General features: G+C 35.3%; 1 protein-coding gene across 17 annotated transcripts in view; it reads right to left on the bottom strand.

Moving 5' to 3' along the window:
* Positions 1 to 27,435, bottom strand: part of STAG2 (stromal antigen 2) — a 150,394-nt gene that overhangs the window by 39,075 nt on the left and 83,884 nt on the right. For 16 of the 17 annotated variants that reach the window (XM_036270843.1, XM_036270842.1, XM_036270841.1 and 13 more), the window contains 13 exons: positions 19,852 to 19,928; positions 17,492 to 17,696; positions 14,328 to 14,479; positions 12,116 to 12,189; positions 10,908 to 11,031; positions 10,037 to 10,135; positions 9,861 to 9,940; positions 5,001 to 5,108; positions 3,577 to 3,688; positions 2,837 to 2,954; positions 2,307 to 2,410; positions 311 to 403; positions 88 to 177 (listed from right to left, as the gene is read on the bottom strand). In XM_036270843.1, coding sequence (XP_036126736.1) covers positions 88 to 177; positions 311 to 403; positions 2,307 to 2,410; positions 2,837 to 2,954; positions 3,577 to 3,688; positions 5,001 to 5,108; positions 9,861 to 9,940; positions 10,037 to 10,135; positions 10,908 to 11,031; positions 12,116 to 12,189; positions 14,328 to 14,479; positions 17,492 to 17,696; positions 19,852 to 19,928 — 1,436 coding nt within the window. Of the gene's footprint in view, positions 1 to 87; positions 178 to 310; positions 404 to 2,306; positions 2,411 to 2,836; positions 2,955 to 3,576; positions 3,689 to 5,000; positions 5,109 to 9,860; positions 9,941 to 10,036; positions 10,136 to 10,907; positions 11,032 to 12,115; positions 12,190 to 14,327; positions 14,480 to 17,491; positions 17,697 to 19,851; positions 19,929 to 27,060; positions 27,083 to 27,435 lie in introns of those variants that run through there. The other variant, XM_036270853.1, reaches the window with a different exon arrangement.

Genomic DNA, 27,435 nt, shown 5'->3' with positions numbered 1-27,435 from the left:
ATGTTTTAAAAATATTTAAAAACAATAGGATGGAAGGAATTAAACTAATAATTTTTCAGGTTTTTTAATACACAGAAAACAGCATACCTTTTCTAATCGTCCAGTGGTATATATTTCCAAATCAAAGTATTGAGGCAACTGCAACAAGTTAGTCACCTTTTCTGCATCTATAGAGTACTTTGAAATTAAACAAAAATAGTCAAAAACATCACAATAATGGTATTGTATAATATTACAATAAAATTCTGTGTGACATTTCAAAAAAATCCTGTCATTTCTTTGTAGCATTCTGATATTGACACAATCTTACTTTAGCTAATAACTGAGGAAGGGCCACAGCAAAAAGTTCAGTGATTTTTGTCCTGTCATCCAATTGGGTCTTCTTCTCCTTCGCTGTCAGCACCTGAAGTAACACAGCATTTTAAGTACTTATTAAGCTACTGACATTGTTAGGTACTCAAGTTTAAGATATACAAAATAAATAATAAAACTCTATTTTAGATAATGGATCTACTATAAAACTTAAAACCCAAAAATGACAAAGAGAATAACTTGTACATTATTTTTAAAAAGCCACCTAAAATAACAAAACAAAAAAAACTTTGCATAGTTCTAGAGGCAAAATCAATACCTAATTAGACTATCCAAGAAGCAATTAGAAACAAGAAATAACAGTTTAGGAACTATATTATAATGAGATTGAGTAGCATTTCAGCCTACTCTAAACTGTGGGCCATGATCCATGGGTTATGAATTCAACACAGTAATTTTTTTATTAAAAAATAGGAAGAAGCCCTGGCCAGTTTGGCTCAGCAGTTAGTGTCAGCCCACAAACCACAGTGTTGTGGGTTCGATTCCCAGTCAAGGGCAAATAGCTAGGTTGCAAGTTCAATCCCCAGCCCCAGTCAGGGTCCTGAGGGAGGCAACCAATCAATTTGTCTCTCTCACATTGATGTTTCTCCCTCTCTCTCTCTCCCTCTGTAACTCTATCTAAAAAATCAAAAAATATCCTCAGGTGAGGACTAACAACAACAACAAAATAACAAAACAACAAAAATAGAATGTATCACATACCCTAAGTTTCAGTATTGTTTGAGGAAATTTCATCTAGTTACACACAAAAACACATAAATAGATGTGTACTAGGTCACAATATAAAATTGTATTTTTGTGCTTCACAATCAAAAAGATTTGAAAGCCTATGAAATTGTTGGTCTACAATGCAAATATATGTGAACTTCGCAATAATGCATTAAAATCTAATCCCAGGAAATACAAATTTCCCCATTTTCAAGACTTTTTAAAATGGATCTTTAGAAGGAAGGGAAGAGAGAAACATCAATGTGAGAACAAGATAGTGATCAGCTGGGCTGTCTCCTGTACAACCACCTGGTATCAAGCCCACAACCCAGGTATATGCCCTGACTGGGAATTGAACCTGTCACCTTTCAATGCATGGGAGAATGCCCAACTAACTAAGCCACACCAGCCAGAACAGGAATTTGCCCATTTTAATGAATAATTATGTATTTTTTATTGTTAATCCTTACCCAAGGATATTTTTTCCATTGATATTTAAACAGTGGAAGAAAGGGGGGGAGGAGAGAGAGAGAGAGAAAGAGAGATCAATTGGATGTTTCCCCATGCACCCCAACCAGTGCCAGAGATCGAACCCACGATACTTCGGTGTGGGTGCTAATGCTCTAACCACTGAACTATACACTCCAGGGCTATGTTTTATTTATTAAAAGCAAATCTAAAGCCCTGGCTGGGTATCTAAGTTTGTTAGGGCGCCGTCCTAATATGCCAAGGATTCGAGTTCAATCCCCGATTAGGACACATAAAAGAATCAACCAATGAATAAATGAGTGTAACAATATCTCTGTCTCTCTCTCTCTCAAATCAATCAATAAAAAAAATTTAAAGCAAATCTAAAAATAAACCAGAGGAGAAATATGCACCATTTAACATGGTCATTAAGGCAGAACTGCCAATCATTGTATCTCTGTAGTAACTAATGAAGTATGTTATGAAATAAATTTCCTAGATTGTTAATGTTTTAAAATTTAATTCTACCACATGTTTATAAGCAAAGATCATCTGAAAAATAAAATGTAAGATTCAAAACTTTGGTTCTACAAACTGACAAACTTCGGGGGGGGGGGGCCAAGAACTTACACACATGACCAATGTACACAGACAATAGTATGGTGAAGGTGGGGTGGGTAGGGGGGATTTACAAATAATTTTATAAAAGATACTGAAAAAAAAACATAGTTTAGAATACTGAAAATATATTGGCATACCCTTTTTCCTGTCCCTCTTCCCACAGGAGGATGACATTCAGCTGCTTGTCTAATGGTACAAAGCATTATTTCAATCAGAGCACTCTCTTGTCTGTCTGTTAGCGCTGATAAAAAATAAATTAGAAAGAATTAATCTATTTCTTTTCCTTATATGCCATTTATAATTATTACATAAGAGTTCCTTCTGCCTGTGATAGAATCTGATCTAATGTACTAAAGAAAAATTCTATTACTGAATCACAGAAAAATTAAAAGTAGGTTAAACTTTCCTAAATATTACAAATCTGTATACCAAGGATCCACAATTTGAGCAAAGAAAATATGAACACAGACAGAAAAAAATTCAAGAATGTTGACAGCAACTACTTATCTGTCTACATAGCATAAAGTTCATATGTATGAAAACAAAATTATTCACAAAGTAAGGTTTTCACTCAATTATTTAATCACAAAAGTAAACAAATGGAATAAGTAAAATCTATTTTCAAAACTGTCTAAACAACAAAAATATTATAATTAAACAACCTTACCTTCCTCTCCACTAACTGGCTCCTCCAGCAACAAGCTATTCATACATTCCCAGTCTTTCAGCAGCTCAGTAGCACAGTCCCACATGCTATCCACAAGGTATGCTGCATGTTCATGTAACTAAAATTAAAAAAGAGCAATGTGCTCTTAAACAAATAGCATACTAGTCTAAACTCAAAGCAATGGAAGCTTTGTGGACACCATGTACAAACTCAAACAGCAATCTGTTTTTTGAGGTCAGGTGGAAGAAAAGACAGAGAAAAACTGTCTTAGCTTACTGTGTATAAGTAAATCTTGTTAGGTAGCATCATTAAACATTTCTCACAATAATCATTAACATGGAAATTACTTTTGAAAAGATTATATGCATGTATATTTAGAGCCTATTTGGAATCAATATTATGAGTTAACTACTCTCAATTATAAAATGTATTACAAATTTATTTTAACTACATAGGAGTGATTATGGTTATATAAAAAAAAATACATATTTACCTATCCATTCAATATATAAGCAAATTATTTTTCATCATTCTGTGAAGTTTAAATAGACTAGAGCTTCCCAAATCATTTTAAGGGATCAGCATTACTATGATACCAAAACATTACAAATAAATATATAGACCAACATCCTGCATGGACATATAGGAAAGAAACTGAATACGTAGGAAATGAACACTGAGCTCAATCACTGAGCTACACCGCAGGCCAAAATATTTACTTTTAAAACAAAAAAACTAACCTCACTTTCCAGGAAGAAAAAAACCAATGTCTTAACAAGGTTGGCATTTGGACCTTGCCGTCCCCTTCTTTTCATCATTCCATCCTCCTCTGGATCTCTACGACTGAAGAGCCTATAATCAATGCAAAATATTAATTTTCTAAAAAAAATTTTACTGATTTTTAGAGAAAGGAAAGGAAAGAGAGGGAGAGCTAGAAACGTCAATGAGCGAGAACATCAACTGGCTGCCTCCTACATGACCCCCACTAAGGATGGGGCCCACAACCTGGGCATGTGCCCTGACCAGGAATTGAACCAATGACCTCCTGGTGCATGGGTCGATGCTCAACCACTGAGCTACACTGGCCGGGCCAAAATATTTACTTTTAAAACAAAAAACCAGTATTTCCTAATTAAAAACCAGTCTGGATTCCTTATTTAAGCACCTAACAAAGGAATAAATGGGAGCTAGGTAGGTAAAATATTGTCCAACATTATAACCTAAGTAAATAATCTAGAGTGAAGCATTTATTAAATTAAGTGTAAATAATTTCACACTTGATGGTACTTCTAAGGTCTCTTAACTTCATAGCTGTGAATTATTATTTTTATAAACCTTGCACTTTATGTAACTATATCCTTTTATAAAAGCATCACAATGACTAGCATATCCCATGTATGTATATACATGTATGATAAATATTCTTCAATTAAAGATATATTTTCTTTCTCTCCTAATATAATTTTCCCAAAGTCTGGACTTAGTGGCCCCCTTAAGTATATCATAGTTGTTTTTCTTTATAAATAAAAAAAAACGGAGAACTAAAACTAGATACTAATGAATAGAAACAGAAGTGTGAATGTTTTACACCATATACTCCATATAAATAAATGCTTCACCCCAAATAAGCATTCATTTGGAAGCTGAAATCAGAAAGTGAGAAATTAGGAAAAGGTTTTAACACTGTGATAGTTAGGTACATTTTTAAGCATATCCATTAAAAAATGTAGGTACATTTCTTATTAAAAGATTTAACTTAAATCAAATGAATTAAAGAAGGGAAATCGAAACTTTTAAAGAAAATAATAAAATGTGAAAGTTTTACCTTGACCTGTACTAATTTTTTAAAAATAAGTTACATAGCCCTGGCCGGCATGGTTCAGTGGTTAGAGTGCCAGCTTGTGCATCAAAGGGTTATAGGTTCGATTCACAGCCCCAGTTGGAGGCAACCAATCGATGTGTCTCACTCACATGAATGTTTCACTCTCTCTCCTCTTTCCTCCTCCCCCCTCCCTTCCACTCTCTAAAAATCAATGGAAAAATATATCCTTGGGTGAGAATTAATAAATAAATAAGTTACATATATTTTAATATAAATTGTATCATAACAAATTACTCTCATAAAGGTATACTTTAAAAACGAGTAATAGAAATACAGATTTACTTTTTGTAGAGAAATTCTCCAGCTGCTACTGCTACAGGCCGGTGAGCTGAATACACCAGATGATAGACATTTTCACAATCTTCTGCAGTAAGAACTTCTTCACTACTCCTAGAAAGAAACAAACAGTAGCAGTCTTTTTAGTAATGTCATAATTTTAAGTATATTCAGTACAAAAATACATGCTCATACTTTCACTCACTTGTGTTAAAAAAATTAAAAAGACATGAACTTTATTTGATTATCATCTATCAGTAAAAGCTTGCCCTGACAAAAGAGCTGAGTGTTTTGTTAACATCAAAAATCAATGGGAGGTAAAATTAGAGTCAATAATGAAAGTAAAGACATATTATATGGTGAAGAGAAGTAATAATGTGTGACAAGGATGCTGAAATAAAATGAAGAGGCCCGGCAGGTACAGCACAGTGGGTGTCAACCCTTGCACCAAATGGTGGCAGGTTTGATTCCCAGTCAGGACACATGCCCAGGTTGTGGGCCCAATCCCCAGTGGGGGTGTGTAGGAGGCAGTCAATCGATGTTCTCTCTCATTAATGTTTCTCTCTCTCTCTCCCTCTCCTTTCCTCTTTATCTAAATAAAGAGAAAAAAAAATCAAGAAAAAATAATATAAACTAATATAGAAAATAAAGTGGAGTGGCGGCATGCTAAGAGCTTAGTTAATAATCACAAGGAACACTGCATATTATTTCATAATAATATTAAAGAGACAATATTGCAACATTAAAATATACTAACATCTCAGTTATCGCACAATGATAAAGAATACCTCATCCATCGAGTACCGAATACCATATAAGGCTAAAGAAACAAATTTACAAATTAAAATTTAAGTACCAAAGACCTTATATGGTTTTAGTCTACTGTGAGATAAATAATCTAGGATTTTACCATTATATGCAAATTAAGAATTATAGGACCAGCCCAGAGAGAAAAGCCTAAGTATATTAAGTGGTTAGTTTAGGATCTCAGACGCTTTTTGTTTTTTTTGTTTTGCTCAAGGTTTCCAGAAGTCTGATGTCTAAGAAAATATTACTTCTTTTAGAGAGAAACAAAATCAAAATTCAAGTTTCAAGAGCACTTTGATTTAAAATCCTCTATGTAGCCCTGGCAGGTTTGGCTCAGCAACTGGAGCGTCGGCCTGCGGTCCAGAGAGACCCGGGTTCGGTTCCCGCTAAGGGCACGTACCTCGGTTGCGGTTTGTCCCCAGCCCTGGTTGGTTGTGCGGGTGGCAGCCACTCGATATGTCCCTTTCACGTCGATGTTTCTCTCTCTCTCTCTCTCAGTTCCTCTCTCTCCCTCCCACTCTACCTGAACAAAAAATGGAAGGATATCCTCGGGTGAGGATAAAGGAAAAAAAAAAACAAAAAACACATGTATAATATTGTATTGTTTTTGGAAAAATCACTTGTTTATCATAAAAAAATTACAATGAATCAAATCAGTTCATTCATTTTAACTATTTGAGAAAAAATGTTCCATGTACGTTTCAATTATTAGTTATATACATGCCTATCACCCTTCATAAAAATATCAGTATCATACATAGGAAAAAAAAATGTCTATAAGGTATTATGGAGGGAGAGGAGAAGCTATAGAAATGTATGTAGAGTACTATTTTTTTGTTAATCCTCACCCAAGGTTCTTTTTCCATTGGTTTTTTAAACAGAGTAGGAGGGGGGTGGGTGTACAAAGGGAGAGGGAAGGGGAGGGGGAGGGGGAGAGGGGAAGGGATAGGAGGGGAGAGGGAGGGGGAGAGGGAGAGGGAGGGAGGGAGGGAGGGGGAGAGGGAGAGGGAGGGAGGGGGAGAGGGAGAGGGAGGGAGGGAGGGGGAGAGGGAGAGGGAGGGAGGGAGGGGGAGAGGGAGGGAGAGACAGACACTGATGTGAGAGAGAAACACCGATTTGTTGCCTCCCGATTTGTTGCCTCCCGTAAGACTGTGACGGGGCCTGGGATTGAACCTGCAACCAAGGCATGTGCCCTTGACCAGAAATCGAACCCAAGACCCTTCAGGCCAACACTCTAACCACTGAGACAAACTGGCCAGGGCTAGAGTACTATTACTTTCTTATTTACTTCAAGATTTTTTCAATATTTTAATATGTTTTTATTGATTTTTAGAGAGCGAGGGGAAGAAGAAAGAAACATTGATGTGAGAGAGCAACATTGATTGGATACCTCCTGAGATCCCCTACTGGGAATCAAGCCTGCAAATCAGGCATGTGCCCTAACTGGGAATCAAATCAGGACCTCTCCGTACATGAGCTCTCGATATTTTAATCACAGTATTATATAATATTTATAATTTTAAATCCAATTAAAACTAAAGAAAACTACAATAGTTAGGACTGCTCAAAATGCCCTCCATTAAGTGAATTTTCAGAAAATGTGAGTACATTTAGAGCTGCCTCCTTGTTAATGACTATAATGTAGTCCATTTCACATAAATGTGAATAACCACCACCACCATCCCACAGGGCAGCTTTAGTACTTAATAAGCCATATAAGTGTTTACGTAAGCTATTATCTTATATATTAATTTAATTCTTCCTCTATTGATAATCATTTATGTTATTTCCAAAATTCTATTATAAACAATGCTATGCTAGAAGAATGTATTTACAATTTTAAAAACTATTGCCAAACTTTTCTCCAAAGAGGTTATATACCAACTTACAGTCCTATCAACAATGCCTAAGGGCCTATTTCTGTATAGTCTCAATAACATAGTATATTACCAAACACTTTTGTATCTCTGTCAAGCAATAGGTAAAATAGTGGTCTAATTTAATTTTTTATTTTTTTATATGTTTTACTGATATTTTGAGAGAGAGAGGAAGAGAGAAGAGATTAAACATCAATTGGCTGCCTCCTGCACACTCCCTGTAGGGATCAAGCCCACCAACCTGGGCATGTGCCCTGACCAGGAATTGAACTGGGACAACACTCAATCCACTGAGCCACACCGGCCAGGCAATAATGGTCTAATTTGAATATACACTTCTCTAAAGTGTGACTAAACATCTTTTCGTATGTTTAAATTTTTATTTTATCTTCTGACAATGATCTGGTTACCAACTTTTTGCTATTTTCCTATTGGCTTTTTGTCTTTTTACTGATTTACTGATATTAACTCCTATGATACAAATATTTTGCCCAATCTGCCATTTTATGAGTTTATGGTATTTTATGTAATACAGACATTTTTAGTTTTTTATTTATGCAGTTAATTCAATGATTTTTTTATGTCTATGTTTTATGTCACACTCAGAAAGATATTGCTCATTTTACATATAAAATAAAAAAAAACTGCAATCTTCCCAAGTTTTCATCTAGTACTTTAATGGTTTCATTTATTTGCATTTAAATTTTTCATCCATCCAGAAATTATTTTTATAAGAAATTAAATAGAAATCTAATTTAATCTATCCTCCCAAATATAACCTAGTTGTCACAAAACCATTTATTTTATGATAGGACATGCCCCCTCATCCTATACTAGGTTCCTGGATGCATTACATTAGTCTCTACCATATTCTTTATTCTGTGCCACTGATCTCTCTGCCTATTCACCAGTACAAAAATTTAAAAATTACTATGGCTTTACAATATGATTTAAAAATCACACTGGACAGTCATCTCTCATTAGTTTTTATCGAATTTCACTGACTACTCTTACATGATGAATTTTCCATGAGTGTCAGAATTAACATGCTATCATAAAAAGAACCCTTTTGCAATTATTTAGATCATGTTAACAACCTAAATGTCTACTGACAGACGAATGCATGAATAAAATGTGGTATAAACATACAGTGATACATTAGAGCTTCAAAAAGGAATCAAATTCTTGTAAGTGCTACAACAATGACAAACATGGAAGACAATATGCTAAAGTGAAATAAGCCAGACACAAAAGGACTAATATTGTATGATTCCACTTATATGAGGTACCTAAAACAGTCAAATTCATAAAGATAGAATGTAGAACAGTGGTCACCAGGGATTGGGGGGGGGGGGAGGGAAGAACAAAGATTTAATGTTTAATGGGTACAGAGTTTCAGTATGAAAGGACAAGAGTTCTGCAGATGGATAATGGTGATAGATGCAAAATGTGAACGTACATTATGCCATTGACCTGTACACTTAAAATCGTAAATTTCATGTTACATATATTACCATAACTTATTTTTTTTTTTATCCTCACCCGAGGACACTCTTTGTTCAGGTAGAGTGAGAGGGAGAGAGAGAAAGAGAGAAAGAGAGAGAGAAACATCAATGTGAAAGGGACACATCGAGTGGCTGCCACCCGCACGACCAACCAGGGCCGGGGACAAACCGCAACCAAGGTACATGCCCTTAGTGGGAACCAAACCCGGGTCTCTTAGGACCACAGGCTGATGTTCTAACCGCTGAGCCAAACCGGCCAGGGCTACCATAACTTTTTTTAAAGATTTGCATCATTATTACATAATATGCTTAAATTCAGATTGTTAATAGAGAAGTTTAGTTTCAGTAAATACTAATTTCTAAAAGTGTGACAACATATAATAAAAGCACATGCATTACACTCAGGTGTTTAACTTTACTTCGAGAGCATCTAAGATAGTAAAATATAAAGGAAAATGACCAAGAGAATGAGAACAGGTGAATTCCTAGCTCAGAAATTTTCTAGTTCCATGGTTTCCTTTTCCTATTTTATCATGTTTACATGAGAAAATTAAATTTGTAGCTGTAAAACCCCATGACATAACATTAAAATTTAGATCTAGATAAATGAAACCAAGTTCTCTGATGTATTATTTAAATATCTGGACATCAGTAATATGTAATACATACATACTTACTGTAAAACAAGAGTAAGTAATTTTATTGCTTGTACTGCAACATCGTATTCTTTGTCAAGGGTCATAGACACAATTCTATCCTAAGGACAAAAAAAAATAACGATTTTTAAAGGGAAAGCAAAAGAAAAATATTTTCAAATAATAGGTCATTTCTACATACTTAAAGTAATACTAACCTTGAACCGACTGGTAAAAAGCTCCAGTTTGGAATTAAGCTCTTTGTTATAATAAAGCCCTTGTAGAGCAGTGAGACATTTGAGTCTTACTTCACCTTGCTAAATAAAACAAGAGTAGAAAATGCATTAAAACCTTACACGTTTTCAACCTGAATAGTCAAGACACATACCATATTTTCTACTTTAAAAATGTAAATGTTTTATATAGTAGTTATTTTTCTAGAAACTCATCTTTGACAATGCAAAACTAGGAATCAATACATATATGTAAGACTAAATACCTTTGAGGTTACCATTTTTTTAGATCAAATTAAATTTCTAAAAATTTATTCAGAGAAATATTATTATGAAAGGTAACAGTACCATATTTCATACTAAGTTTTCCTTTACAGAAAGAAACATCTGTAATGGATATACAAGAAACCTCAAAGGCCAATGAAGAGGCAGCTTCAGAGAAAGGTAGATTAATAAGAAATAAAATAAAAAATATAAAAAAAAATCAGAGGCCATATAATAACTTACAATCTAAGATACATTATTTATCAAAAGAGGAATTTTAAAAAATAGAGCACTCACTAACAAAGTAAGGACTCTTCTCACTACTCTAGGAAATGCCTCATCACCCCCACCTACATAATGTTTTAGTACAAAAAAAAATTCAAAATTAAAAGCGAAATCAGTGACCAAGGTACAAAAATCTACAGGACTTTATGTGACAGAGATGATGTTTTCATGGAGCAGACAGAACAGAATAAAGGAGACAGGCCTACAGGAATATGGTTCCAAGTATCCTACATTTAGATAACTCTTTTTGAATGAGAGCTGCAGACAGCTATGCCTGTAGGTAGACAGTCTGTAGAGCATATCTTACCTTATCGTGCATAGTCCAACCAACATATTTTAAATAACTGTCATTAAGAAAGGCATCACTATACATTTTCATCCAAATGCCAATTTCTTCAATACAAATAGCTCGGATTTCAGCTATTGCATCGCTGAAGAAAAAATTAAGCATATTAGTGTCACTATATCACAGGACTTGTTTATTCAAGAAATGCCAAATAATTCAAACCTACTATGAATATATCACTATGTTAAATATTGGTGGTGATTTAAAAGTAGAACTGGAGGATAGCCTCTGAATGCCAAGAGTTTACAGTTTAGTTGACAAAGCATTATTATCAGCAAATAAATATTTTGAATTAAGTAAAACTACAAACAAAATCTGATCCCCACCTTTTACACCATGCTCACACCTGCTGGGCATGGTTTGTTCAGAAGACAACAGAGCATACTTTTCCAGGCAAGAATTAATTACACATTAACACTGAGGCCAACCTCAATTTGGATTTGAATGTCAGACTAAATTACTTTAATTCATTCTGTAGATACTGATCAGTCATTGAAGGCTTTTTAGCAGAAATATAATGCAACAAAAGAACGTTTTAGGAATACTTTAAAAATCTCTAGGCATGAGAATGATAAGGGAAGACAAAGGTAATGATGACAATAAAAATAAAAAGAATGGACAAAGAAACACTACAAAGGAAGTATTAACCTGATTCAGTAACTGCGAAGTTGAGGAAATAAGGAAAAAGTTGAAAAAGAATGCCACCAACATTTAAAGAACAGGTTACAGCAGAAATAGTGGTAAGATTACCCATGTCTTTCCTCTACTCATTCAAAATAGCAAAAGAGAACATCTCACATCTATCCAAATTTCCCCACTGATGTTCAAATGGAAGAGAAGAGAGTCAGTGTGTACAGGCTCTACTAACATAATACATCCAAAAACAATGAAATATTCTACACCATGACTCCTAAAAATAGCAGTAGCTTCCATTTGCTGGGCAGCTACAAGTCAAGAACAATACTAACCCATTTTTCAGATAGAAAACATTAAGTTCAGAGCAGTTAAATAACTTACCTTGAGTATCTCATTCCATGCAAGAGCTTAGGTTCTAACAATGGTCTTATGCCAACACTATTTCCACTAACTTAATACTGCCTAAACCACTTCCAAACCTGAACAGATTAGAAATTACATGAAAAAAAAAAAGAAAAACTGCCCTGACTTACCGGTATCTATGTACAAACACTCCCTTAAATATTGCGTTCATCATATTTTCTATTTCATCCTGATTTTCTTGAAGCTGAAAAAAACAGTTTCTCTTCAATTGTAATGAAAGACAACCAAAAGAACAGATAAAATTGTTAAAGTACAAATGCAGGTTTCTCCAGTGTGTTGGTTGTTACAACTAAATTTTAATTCCACTAGATAACAGTAAACACATAGAAAAATTAACAACTGTTGCATATCTATAGTAAAGTCCCTTGATATCTGGAATATTTGACTTGGTTTGTAATGTTTGGCTAGTAGATTAATTTTTTCTAATGCTCACAAATTTCTATTGTATAATGGTAAAGAAATCTGTTAAGTAGCTTATTATAATACATATTATCTATTATATATCATGTGTTCATATCCAAAAAGTATAACAATATTTTATTATCTTGGTCTTTATTTTTTTAAAAAGAGTCATATTATCTAGTGCCTGTTAAAAAAAAAAAAAGGAATATGAATAAGATAACATGGTAAAAAATTGTCTTCCTGCTATATTCTTTTGAGGGAAACAAGGTTCACCTGAAAATAAGTCAAGTAAACATTTCAAATCTTGGTTTATTTATCCACTCCCATATATTTTCAATTCAGAGCTTGAGAATTAAGAGAAAATTGTCTCAGAGCTTGAGAGTTACAAATCTTCCACAATCTAAATATCAATTAGCTTTTAGATTATGTTCTGTGCTTTTGTAAAGGGTTTTTTCTTTTCATAAATATAATCTTGCATTTCCAAATAATGCTAACAAAGAAGGAAGGGGGGGATGGGGAGCAGCAATAGATAAACCAAAGAACTTATATGCATATATGCATAACCAATAAACAGACACGGTGCGGTGCGGTGAGGGGGGGAAGAAAGGTGTCAATGGGGGGAAAAAAGAAGGAACATGTGTAATATTACTTTCAACAATAAAGATAAATTATGGAAAAAAAAACCCGTAACCTAGAAGTATTAATATCCTATATTTGGACAGAAATTGTATCCACTCATTCTGACCCTCGCTGGGGTGGCTCAGTTGGTTGGGCATCCTCCCGTGCACCTAGGGGTTGCCAGCTAGAATTTGGGTAAGGGTATATGCCTGGGCTGTAGACTCAATCACTGGTAGGGTGCAGAGAGCGTGCAGGAGGCAATCAATGTTTCCCTCTCACATCAATGTTTCACTCTCTCTCCCCACCTTTCTCTCTCTCTAAACATCAATTAAAAATCTTTAAAAATAAAAAACTAAATCCACTCGTTCTGTGTTCACAATCTTATTTCAAAGAGTAAGACATGTATACGTTCGCTTAATAAATCATCTGATGAAATTTACTAACTAAAGTAAAGGGTAAAAAAGGTCAATTCTTCATTTCAAACTATGAAAACGATGAGGTATTTTGGCATCTGAAAAATATAAGCAAACATTTTCTGGCTTTTCTTAGTCGAGGCATTTTTAAAAGTTATTGACTATCTCAGAAACAACCAACTTTAAATTACAGCTATGCCCTCCACATCAAAATCAAGTAAATAATTTATGGATCACCATGGCAAGTGTTGTAACTCAACAGCACTACTAATATTTTTTAAACATTAGACTGCTTACTGAAAATAAAAATAAAAATACCCAGCATCAGATAGCAAAATATTATATCATCAACTAAGGAAGAACTTAAATCACAAACACAACATTGAAAGATTTTATTTACTATTTAGCATAAAGCTGAAAATATATTTTTCTCGTTCAAATCTGAATTTAGTGGTCAGTGATTGTTAACCAAGTGTTTTTAAACTACACAAAAAAGCCACCAATTGAGACACCTTAAATAGATTATAAATTATTTTTCAAAGTGATTTCAAATAAGTGAAACCTTATTTCATCCTGACAAGCTGAAGGAGGAAGTCAAGAACTTTTCACAGTAGAGATGAATAATACTATGGCTTGAAACAATTTGTCGGACTTGCCCAGGAATCCTAACTTGAAGCCTTGAACTCTTAATCCTAGTTCACACAGAAAGAAAATATATGCAAAAGGTCTTCCGGCATGGATAGCCAACATAACTAAGATTGACATATCAACCTAAAATATGTTATTTAAATTTAAATATTTCAAAAAAATTTATCTCATGAACTAGCAAAGTTATATCATGAACGGTGACCAAGTTGGTCATATATTAATAGTGTAAATAGTAGTTTACCTCTTTCCGCTTTTGTAGCAGAAGTTCTAGCCTCTCATTGGCTCGTTTTCCAATCATTTTATTCCGTTCTGCCTCATATTGTCTTTGTGTATTATCCATATTAATGCTAAGATTTAGTGCCACATTCACCAAAGCTGTCATCAACTTCATAGCTATTTTGTAAAGGGAAAAAAATGTTGATATTAGTCTCACAGATACAAAAAAAAAAAATTATAAATTAAATTCAAATTAAGTGAAATTAAAAACAAAGTGGGCTGTCCTGTTTCTAAAAAAAAAGTACAATTGTCACAAATGACAATAAAACAACAGCTAATGAGTATTAAATACTTACTGTATGTCAGTCAGTTACCTATGTTAAGTACTTTTTATAGACTATCTCCTAATCCTTACAATAGCCCTCAAAATTAAGTACTATTATCCCAATTTCATTCAGGGGGAAACTGAAGATCAGGAAGATTAAGAAATTTGCCTCAGACTATGCAGTTCATGTAAGTAGGATTCAAAATTTAGTAATCTGTCTCCAGACTATATGTCCCCTCCAATTATCTTTTTCAGAGATCATGATTCACCTTTTAAGTAAATTGTGGTTTATACAGCAATTAGCTAGCACAGTAACCAAAAAGAGAGAAAAACCTGGGTGGCTTTATATCAAACTACAGTATAGGAAAATGTTGGAGAATTTTTACCAGTATTTGATTTCCTTTAATTCTACTCTATTACATATCATAAAGACAAGGTGAAATTATGAAGAACATCTAGAAAAAAGTCAAAAGTACAAAGAGTAAAACATCACTCAATGAAGTGATATTTTAGTAATATTTTAATAATAAACTGGTAACAGACCTCCTCCAGATCGCCACCTTCTATTACTAAACTCTTATTCCTGAGACAAGACTCACTGCCTGTGATTTAAAACTTACTAACTGAAGTATCTGACCATTTTATGCTTTTTTTAACTCACTCCAGATTATTTCTCAGATCTAGTTCTTGTGAAAGAATACAAGACTAAATCTTTTTTTTTGTAATTTTTTAAATTGATTTTAGAGAGAGAGAGAGGAAGGGAGAGGGAAAGATAGAAATATCGATAAGAAACAACATCAGTTGGCTGCCTCCTGCATGCCCCCCACTGGGGATTTGGCCCACAACCTGGACATGTGCCCTGACCAGGAATCGAACTGGTGACCTCTTGGTGGTGCATGGGTTGACGCTTGCACAGGGCCACACCAGCTAGGTCAAAACTAAATCTTTTTTTTTTTTCTTAATAATAATATTTATTTATTTTTGTACGTGCCCCTAGCGGGAACCGAACCCAAGACTCTCTGGTCCACAAGCCAATGCTCTAATCACTGAGCCAAACCGGACAGGGCTCAAAATTAAATCTTAATTTGTGGCTATTGGCTCTTCATTTAAAAGAGATTCTGAAATTTTTCTTTCTTTCTTTCTTTTTGGTAATCCTCACCTGAGGATATTTTCTCCACTGATTTTTAGAGAGTGGGAGGGAGAGGTGGGAGGAGGAAGGGAGGAGGGGAGGGAGAGGGAGGAAAGGGAGGAGGAGGGAAGGAGGGAGAGAGAGAGAGAGAGAGAGAGAGAGAGAGAGAGAGAGAGAGGAAGAAAGGGGGGGTACAAATTGACTGGTTGACTCCCACACATGCCCCAGGACCAGGGCCAGGGATTGAACCTGCAACCCAGGTACCTGCCCTTGACCGGGAATCAAACCCCAGACTCTTCAGGTGAACCAGCCAATATTCTACCCACTGAGCCACAATGGCCAGGGCAAGATTCCAAATTTTCTACTCTGAGCTATTTCAGGTCCTTAGGAAAACCAGCTTGCCACTCTGATCTAAATCTATTCATGTTATACCATCATACTTGTTTCAATTTACTTTACCCACCAAGTTCTTAACATTAAATACTACCTATATTCATAGAACAAAATCACATTCATATTTTGTGACTCTGAATCTAAAAACAATCTGCAGGAACACTTTTTGCATTGTATTTTTACAAATGGAGGACTCAGCAGAAGTACATCTTTAATCACAGTTTTAATTATTTGGGGAAATACTTCAAAAGAAAAAAATATCCCTACACTTAGGGAATGAAAAATTTTGTAGATCCTATACTATAGTAATATGTAATTAATACCCATTAGATTTATTCAAACTCAAATCAAAAAGCACATATCCTCTATTAGTGTATTAACAATTTTACCTTTAGCATAAAGGAAAAACCAAAAGATTTTATCAACATCATCACCAAAAATCACTATTCTAGAATTAACTGTGCAACTCATTTCATTAAAATTTAAAGATCAAAGAATCTTACTTAGCCTAAAGTTACCCAGAAACATAAGATTTCCAGGTGCTTTTCCATAGAATGATATGTCTTGGCTCACAATTCAGATTTTCTTAAAATCTCTCAAACTAGCAACATCTGGCCTCAGCAGTGTGCCTCCTAACTCTCACTAAGTAGCCCCAGGCCTGGCACTAGTGTAGGGGACTTTGGTTTGCAGCTTGCCCTATTCCCCAGCACTTCCAAGCCCAGCATGAGTAGCAGCCATCTGCAGATCACTTTGCAGCACATGCTGGGAGGCCCTGGGCAGAACACAACTGGCAGCTGACCTTGGCCTGCACCTCCTGGGAGGCCCCAGAGCCAGTGCACCCAGTAGTCAGCTTCAGACCACATAGAAGTAGCACCTACAAGCAGCACGCTCAAGAGGCCAACTCAGAGGGCACCAGAACCCCACTAAAAAGCCAACAGCAATCAAGGCTAAACTACAACAAGAGAGTGTATACAGCCCATTTTGGGGGAGGTGTCAAGGAGGCTTGTGCCACTGGACCTTACAGAACACCTGCTACATTAGCCCACTCTACCAAACCAGGGAGATGTAGGAGATGTAGCAGCTTTACCAAATACACAATGTTCAAGTAGATTTACCACAAGAAAATCATTTTATACTAATATAGTATGCCTTTACAGAAACAAAACTGAAAACACATCCCATTCCCAGTAATTAAAAGGAGTCAGAGGAGAGGTGAGTGTCCTCCTAGTGGTTACATTATAAACAAAATTAATTTATGTCACCATTATTTACTTTCTTTCAATGGAAATTGATTTCATCTCTAATATTAGAAAATACACAGAAAATATTTCTAAATACTGACCTGCCAGGGTGCTTGTATGTCGAAATGCTCTGACTTGTGAGTCAGACAATCCTGTAAGAAGTGAAATGACTGTATCCATCATGTATTCATCATATATGATACTATATTGACACTGCCGTACTAATACACCAATGAATTCACAAAAACTGGACTTGAACTTCTTCCACTGAGGACCGGCCATGGTAAGTGGATAATCTCCACTATCCTAAAAAAAATAAATAAATAAAATTTAAACAACCATTTCATATAAAACATGACAATAAAATTTTACTTGTTTTTGAAATACCCTAGACAAAAGATAACATGACTCCTTTATCTCACCTTTATTTTCCAGTAAAATCCTGAAAGTAGGCAGAACAATATGCAAAGGCAAAGGTTAAGTACCTTTGAACACCTTTGCTTTTATTTAAGATCAAAATGAATACTCTGAATTCATTTTAACCATTGAAAATATATACCAATTACTCAGGATTAAAAGTAAGAGCCCCCTCCCATCAAAGCAAAACACTATTCTGAGCCATGCCCCTTGTGGCAACAGTGGTTAGAGCATCAGCCCATGCACCAAAAGGTTGAAGGGTATGATCCCCACCCCAGTCAGGACAAGTGTGGGAGGCAACCAATTAATGTGTCTCTCCACTCCTTCTCTCTCACCCCCCCTTCCCCTCTCTCTAAAAATCAATGGAAAAATATCCTTGGGTGAGGATTAACAACAACAACAAACTATTCTGATACGCAAAGATATATTTATTAAATGTCTTTAAAACAAAAGCAAAGTTATACTTTTAAATGAATTCAAAATGATAAAATATTATCAGCTAATCTAATAAATGTATGTATGATTTGTAAATAATCAAAAGATTACAATGCATGTTTTCATTAGCTTCAGGACCTCAAATAGTCAACAGACATAAATAACTAGATACTTAAAAAAAAAAAAAGAAATGTAGCTAGTATAGCCTGGAAAGAATGGTACTCGAGTACTCTTCCATATAAAGGTGGAATATTCTTCAATGTAGTTACGGTGAGATTCTCCATTAAATAATCAAAAACAAGAAAGTCTTTAAAAATAAAAGCAGAGACCAATATCACATAGAACTTCTAAAATAATTTTTGACAAGAATATCCTAGAGTCTTAAGATCATTTGATCATTAGTTTAGTAAAACTTTTTAATAATTAAATTTTGTCATCAGAAAAATATTTTTTAATTTTAAGCTATGGCATATATAAATGATACTATTTCTCATCTGAGAATAAGGTCCTAATCCTACTTCACAAAAAGGTTTTTTTTCCATATTTTCTGATTGCCTCATTTAATTGACTATTAAAATATATCACCTTAATTGTTGTTAGCAACTTGGTTTGCTAATTATTTTCAAAGCATATTTCAGGATTCTTATCTCAAATAGCTGTTTCCTTTTAGTAAGAAGGTTCTCATTAAAACATTTAATACTAGAAGGCTAAAATAATACCATTACTGTACTCATAATTACCTCTTAACTACTTGCAGATTGATTAATAGCACTTAGTGATCAACAAAGCCATTTTAACAGTTCTTGTCTATCTTTTAGAATGATAGTTGAAAGCCCCTTCATCAGAGTAAGCAAGAAAAAATGATCAAGTAAAATTCAAATGAGACAAAACTTTCTACTTGAAAATTCACTGTGAAAAGTTTTGAAGAATAAAAAACATCAGTGTTGGAATACAGCTGTGAACAAAACATACACAAATCCCTGTGCTGAAGAAGCTTACATTATAGTAAATCTATATACATCTTTAATTGTAACAATATTTCAAAGACATCAATTTGATAAAGGATCAACTCAAGTCTAAGCTACTATTTATTTTTATTTGTATTGTTCTTATTACTCATATTTTAAACATAAGAGATTTTAAACAATATAATTATTTATATGTGTGTATATGTTTATATATTCCTTTGCCTAAGCTACTGGTTCCCCAGATATTGACCAAATCTTCCTTTTACAAGATTTCAATATATGTTCTTAGGCTCTAAACTTTATTTTCCTTGAAATTTTAATTTTTTGACAATAATAATAGCTAACATTTATTAAGTTCTTACTGTGTGTCAGGCACTATAAAATGCTAAGAAACTTTTTAAACATTACTGAATTCAATCTTCTTAACAGCTTATAGATTAAGTATTATTAGCCCCATTTCACAGATGATGAAGCATGCAAAAACAACAACTTGCCCAAGGTCAGTCACATTGCCATCATCTGATTGAATCTGATGACAAAGCTCTTATCCATAACACTTAGATGAAGAATTTAATAATACTTTCAAGAACAAATCAACATCAACATGCATAAAATTATCAAAACATTTAGAGTAGTGTTACCTCATCGAACTCTTCAGTCATTTTTCGAATTATTTCAGAGTTCTGCATATGTCTAAACATTTCTGCTGTGACAACTCCTGAAATATGCAAGTGTGAGAAGTTAATACATGGTAACATGAAAAAAAAATAGAGAACTTGTCGGTCTCTAATACTAAAATGTCTATAGTCACATAAGGTGTACTTTATCATGTGACCTTTTACTGTGATACTCAACCCTATAAATAAAGCACAAATCCCAATCTCAATGTGCACAAGAAAACAACCCTATATTTCTAACAGATATCTTTCTTCCCAGCCTTGGCCATTTCTGCCTGACTTACTTTACTCATGCCTATAATATAAATTCTGGATCAGTTACTTTACATAAAACATAGGTCATCAAGAATGAGGCAATATCCATGGTAACATTTAAAACCACAAGGATGGCCCTGGCCACTTTGGCTCAGCGGTTAGAGCGTCGGCCTGCGGTCCAGAGAGACCCGGGTTCGGTTCCCGCTAAGGGTGCGTACTTCGGTTGCAGTTTGTCCCCGGCCCTGGTTGGTCGTGCGGGTGGCAGCCACTCGATGTGTCCCTTTCACGTCGATGTTTCTCTCTCTCTCCCTTCCTCTCTCTCCCTCCCACTCTATCTGTACAAAAAATGGAAAAATATCCTCGGGTGAGGATAAAAAAAATAAAAATAAAACCACAAGGATGAATCTAAAGATAACAAGGGAAAGGTTAATAATAGCTGGTGTTCATTTTAGCCAGTTTTCTTCATTAAGCACTACTACACCATATAAGTCAATACATTCTATGATTTTCTAAGAGAGCTTCCAATAAATATAAGTTGTAGTTCCTGACCATCCAGAAGCCCATAATCTAGTTGAAAGTTTAAATAAAGAATAACTAACCAGCTGGTGTGGCTCAGAGGTTGAGCATCAAACCATGGACCAAGAGGCTACTGGTTCGATTCCCAGTCAGGGCACATGCCTGGGCTGTGGGCTCAGTCCCCAGTAGGGGCATGCAGGAGGCAGCCAGTCAATGTTTCTCTCTCTCCCTCTCCCCTCCTCTCTCTCTAAAAATAAAGAAATAAAGAATAACTTAGCCCTTGCCAGGTGGCTTGGTTAGGTGAAAAGTCATTCCATACATGAAAAGGTTGTGGGTTCAATTCCTGGTCAGGACACATACCTAACTTGTGGATTCCATCCCAGGTCAGAGCACATATGGGAGGCAACCGATCGATATTTCTTCCTCATATCAATGTTAGTATCTCTCTCTCTCTCATCAATAAAAATATCCTTGGGCAAGGGTGTGTGTGTGTGTGTGTGTGTATTCTACAAAAGTTAGGAAGGAAAATAAAATATTAAGGTAGTGTACATAATAAATGCTCTAATGAATGGCACTGCCAAGAGAGGCTATACCTGACCTAAAAAATAAATAAAGATTAAAATCTGATAAGGACATTCAGAATTTTAAAGGAGGATGGAAGAAGAGGGGAGAAAGGCACATTGCAAGAAGTAGTAAAGGTTAGTCAGGTAGAGATCAAATATCAGAAAGATTTCTTTTTTTAATCCTCACTGAGGACACATCTTTTTTTGTAAATTGATTTTAGAGCAAGGAAGGGAGTGAGGGAGGGAGAGAGAGAGGGGGAGAGAGAGAGATTGATCAGATGCTTCCCATACATGCCCCAACCAGGAATGGAACATGTAATCCAGGTATGTGCCCTGACTGAGAAACAAACCCAGCACCTTTCAGTGTACAGGACAATGCTCCAACCAACTAAGCCACACCAGCCAGGGCTCAAAGAGATTTCTAGGGAAAAACTTTAAGTAGGAGATACTACAGGAAGACGTACATAAATTTCCACTGGTGGGATGTCAGATTTTTTAAAATGTAGAAAACTGGATTTTCAAAAACATATTTATATTGATGGATTATTTATTCCTTGCCATTTTTATCACTAGGAATACATCTAAAAGAAGAATGTCTTAGAATAGAAAGATTAAATTTATTATAAAAGTCATATATAATATTTATTTCAAATGGCCAAGCAATATTCTGTATATGCATGTACTTATATGTGTATAAGTTTTAAAACAATAAACATCATACTCTCTTTCAAACCCCAAAACCTGAAAAGAACAATTGATACTTGAGCCTCCTTCTCTATGGGCATGCAATTTAAGACTTTCCAGTATCACAATAAAACCAGCAAGCAGAAACCAACATCCATTAAGCTTCCTAAACGCCAGCCATCTTCACATATGATTAACCCTAGTAACATGCCCATGAGGCAGGTACTACATAATCCTGACTTCACACATGAGGAAAATAAGGCTAAGGCAAAAAGAAGATAAATAATTTGTCTGACATTATTCATCATCATGCTGCTCACCCGCAGGTGAGATCAATTTCTTAGCGGTGCTGTGAAAGAGCCCGTACTTAACACAACATTAAAGAACCAAATGACTGTTTAAAAATAGTAACACATTTGGAAGAAACCACCATTTAAGAAGCACATTCTCAAAAATCTTTTGAAAGGATTTTAAATTTTAATCTAGAATCATGGACATAGCTTCAGAACCTTCCCATAACTTATGCCCAGATGCTGTAAACTTGGCAGTGGTAGAGAAGCACAAGTAACTTAACTCCTGAAACAATTCCTATGAAATAAACATTTATATATAAATAAATCTCAAAGTAAACATAGTGCATACATTTTGACAAATGTCCAATTCCGAAGCTCTCCCTCTCATCTCATAGGCGATATAACAGCCCAAAACCCAAAAGTAAGCAGAAAAGAAAGTAGCTGTCACAAACCCCACTGCAGATAACTCTAGAGCATCAGGCCTGAGTCCACAGCCTTAAAAGCGTGAAGAGACATGGAGCAAAACTGTTAAAAAATGGTAAATTGAAAAGTGATAGTTGACCAGGAAAGAAAGAAAGAAACAACAGAATCACCAACCACAAAATAGTCTAGAGCCATAAAGTGCAGGGCCAAATTCCCTCCACTACTCAATAGCCGCAGAAGGCACAACTAAAGTAAAATAACCGATGCTCATGACAATCCTGAATCCACAGGAAAAGGGGAAAGTACACTGGATATATAAGTATACTTAAATAAGTTTCTAACTCATTTATAAAAGAAGTCTATCAAAATAATTTTGAATGTGTTTTGAAAGTACTTAATGACCTTAACTTTGATTATGGAGTAAATTTCCTTTAATGGAACTTTCTTGATTCTAAAAAACATATATAGCCCAGTGGTGTGTCTCCATGGATTTAGAGTCGTCCCATGAACTGGTTCAATTCCAGGTCAGGGCACATGCCTGGGATGTGGGCTCCATCCCCAGTAGAGCAGGGCATGCAGAGGACAGCCATTCGATGTTTCTCTCTCATACCAAGGTTTCTATATCTCTCTCCCTTCCTTTCTCTCAAAAAAAAAAATCAATAACAACATTTAAAAAATATAAATAATATATATATGTATGTTATGTATATATACAGGCATTATTTTAAATCTACCCGATAATTTAAGTTTACAACACTTTCAATATTTTACAAATTTTGACAACCTGGTTTGTGATAGGGTATATCCAAATGTTGAGTTGGCAAGCTCCTGATTTATAATCACACTGATGCCAGGAAAGAAAAGAATCTGATAAAGAAAAAATTATTTGACTATGGCCTTATTTTAAAAACTTCAATTCAGGTTAATATTAGGGAAGCTGGCAGGACAGGAGGGAGGGTGAGTGTGTGAGAGAGTGAGTGTGTGAGAGAGTGTGAGTGGACGGGAAGGTGGATGACCAAACCCAAGCAGTGCAGAGATGCAGAGAAGAAGGTTCCTGTGCTGTGGACTGGAGCAACTGACTACCACTGTAAGTGGCCCTTGAGGGTGCTTCTCCCTGCGCCAAGGGGACATCCCACCACTTTGGAATACCACAAAGACAGACCACATTTTAAGGTACAAACTAAGTCTCTACAAGTTCAAGAAGATTGAAATCATATCAAGCATCTTCTCAGATCACAACCGCATGCAACTAGAAATCAATTGCAACAAGAACATGCAAAAAGACATTTGAAAACGTGGAGGCTAAATAGCATGTTATTGAACAATGAATGGGTTACCATGCAGAACAAGGAAGAAATGTAAAACTTCCTGAAAACCAATGAAAATGAACACACAACAACACAAAATCTATGGGATGCAACAAAAGCAGTTTTGAGAGGGAAGTTCATAGCACTACTGGCCTACCTCAAAAAGCAAGAAAAATTTCTAATAGACTATCTAACCTCGTTTTATGAGGCCAGCATAATTCTAATTCCAAAACAAGAAAAAGACACTAAAATGAAAGAAAACTACAGACCAATATCCCTGATGAACATAGATGTTAAAATCCTGAACAAAATACTACTAAATCGAATCCAGCAATACATCAAAAAAATTATTCACCATGACCTAGTGGGATTCATCCCAGGGATGCAAGGCTGGTACAATATTCGCAAATCAATAAATGTGATACACCACATAAACAAAATAAAAAATAAAAATCATATGATCATATCAATAGACTCTGAAAAAGCATTCGACAAAAGCCAGCACCCATTTCTGATAAAAACGCTCAGCATTCCGGGAATAGAGGGATCATATCTCGACATAATAAAGGCCATATATGAAAGACTTACAGCCGACATCATACTCAATGGGCAAAAATTAAAAGCATTTCCCTTAAGAACAGGAGCAAGACAAGGATGCCCACTTTCACCATTCTTATTTAACATAGTACTGGAAGTCTTAGCCACAGCAATCAGACAGGAACAAATAATAAAAGGGATCCAAATTGGAAAGGAGGAAGTGAAACTGTCATTATTCGCAGATGACAAGATCCTATACATAGAAAACCCAAAAGACTCCATCAAAAATTTACTAGACTTAATAAATGAATTTGGCAAAGTACCAGGATACAAAATTAATGTCAAGAAATCGATGGCATTCTTATACACCAATGATGAACTCACTGAAAGAGAAACTAAAAAAAAAAAATCCCATTTACCATCACAGCAAAAAAAATTAAGATACCTAGGAACAAATTTAACCAAAGAAATAAAGGACCTATTGGCAGAAAACTACAGGTCATTGAAAAAAGAAATAGAGAAAGATATAAAAAAGTGGAAGCACATACCTTGTTCATGGATTGAAAGAATTAACATCATTAAAATGTCCATATTACCCAAAGCAATCTATAGATTCAATGCAATCCCCATCAAAATACCAATGATATATTTCACAGAACTAGAACAAATACTTCAAAAGTTCATATGGAAGAAAAAAAGACCCCGAATAGCCACAGCAATTTTGAAAAAGAAGAACAAAGTTGAAGGAATCACATTACCAGATTTCAGGTTATACTACAAAGCCACTGTAATCGAAACAGCCTGGTACTGGCACAAGAACAGGCAATATCAATCCATGGAACAGAAGAGAGAACCCAGAAATGGACCAAAGGCAATATGCTCAAATAATATTTGACAAAAGGGGCAAGAGCATACAGTGGAGTAAAGACAGCCTCTTTAATAAATGGTGTCAGGAAAATTGGACAGCTACATGCAAAAAAAATTAAACGAGACCATCAATTTACACCATGCACAAGAATAAACTCAAAATGGACAAAAGACTTAAATGTGACTCATAAATCCATAAAAATCCTAGAAGAAACTGTAGGCAACAAAATATCAGACATCATATGCAGCAGAATTTTCACTGATACATCACCTAAGGCAACAGAAACAAAGGAGAAAATGAACACATGGGACTACATCAAACTCAAAAGCTTCTGCGCAGCAAAAGATACAATCATCAAAATGGAAAGGCTACCCACTGTATGGGAGAATATAATTGCCAGTGATATATCAGATATGGGGTTAATTTCCAATATATATAAAGCACTCATACAACTCAACAAAAGGAAGACAAAGAACCCAATTAAAAAATGGGCAGAGGATCTAAATAGACACCTCCCTAAACAGGACATACGAATGTCTAAGAGACATATGAAGAAATGCTCAACATCACTAATCATCAGAGATTCAAATTAAAACCACAATGAGGTATCACCTCACACCTGTCAGAATGGCTGCCATCAACAAATCATCAAACAACAAGTGTTGACGAGGGTGTGGAGAAAAGGGGACTCTAGTACACTGCTGGTGGGAATGCAGACTGGTCCAGCCACTATGGAAAACAGTATGGTGTTACCTCAAAACATTAAAAATTGAACTTTCATTTGACCCAGTGATCCCACTTCTAGGAATATACTGTAAGAAGCCTGAAACACCAACCAGAAAGAATATATGTACCCACATGTTCGTCGCAGCACCATTTAGAATAGCTAAGATCTGGAAACAGCCCAAATGTCCATCAGTAGACGAATGGATAAAAAAGCTGTGGTACATATACACAATGGAGTACTATGCAGCTGCAAGAAAGAGAGATTTCTTATCCTTTGAGAAGACATGGAGGGACCTGGAAAGTATTACCCTAAGCGAAACAAGCCAAACAGAGAAAGACAAGCATCATATGATCTCACTTATTTGTGGAATATAATGAACATAACAGTCTGAGGAATGGGGTAGTCCTAGAGACGTGGCAGTGGGTACAGACTGACAATTTCCAGAAGAGAGGGTAGGGGGAAATAAACCACAGAACTTATATGCATGCATGTATGAACAATGGACATGGACAACAACGCTGGGGACTAGGCTGGGAGGGAGGGGGAGGAGGGAATCTGTGGGGGGGGGGGAAGAAACACCTATAACAAAAATAAATTAATTTATAAAAATAAATAAATAATAAAAAAGTTAATATAAAAGAAAACAAAAACTCCAATTCAGCCCAGCTGGTGTGGGTCAGAGGTTGAGCATCGACCCACACAGCAAGAGTTCACCAGTTCGATTCCTGGTCAGGGCACATGCCCAGGTTGTGGGCCAAATACCCAGTAGGGGCTATGCAGAAGGTGGCCAATCGATGTCCTCTCTCATCGATGTTTCTATCTCTCTCTCTCTCTCCCATCCACTCTCTCCCTCTAATATCAATAAAGGAAAAGGAAAAAAAAATGTAAAACTCCAATTCAGAACCCTCATTAGAAAACTAAAACTGACCAAACTATGTTGTAACAGCGAATACCGATGATAAAGAATTAGAATTGCAACTCAACAAATTTATTTTGGCACCTGTTCAGTTGTTCTGCAATCAACCTTCCATTTTCAAAGAATATAAAAAGGACATGATTCTTGATTGAATAACACAATAAACAGGTAACCTATATACTTTTACTGCAGAAAGATGGACTGAATATAGACAAAAAATATTAATATATCTCATTTTAAAGAATTAATCTGTTTCATCATATGGTCATTACACAACACTTTCTCTGAGCAGTCAGTAGAATTTTCTAATATTGATTTGCAGGTACTTTTAACTAACAAATCAAGTCAAGTAGGCAACTTTCTGTAAAATTAAGACAATTTTTAAAATTTCTCAAAACTGACTACACATTAATGCATCATGAATATCATAGACTCAAGATGTTAATATATTTTTCAGTA

The sequence above is a fragment of the Molossus molossus genome, unplaced genomic scaffold (assembly GCF_014108415.1).
Source record: "Molossus molossus isolate mMolMol1 unplaced genomic scaffold, mMolMol1.p scaffold_m16_p_2, whole genome shotgun sequence".
Taxonomy (NCBI): Eukaryota; Metazoa; Chordata; class Mammalia; order Chiroptera; family Molossidae; genus Molossus; species Molossus molossus.
This window is presented reverse-complemented; position numbering and strand designations above follow the sequence as displayed.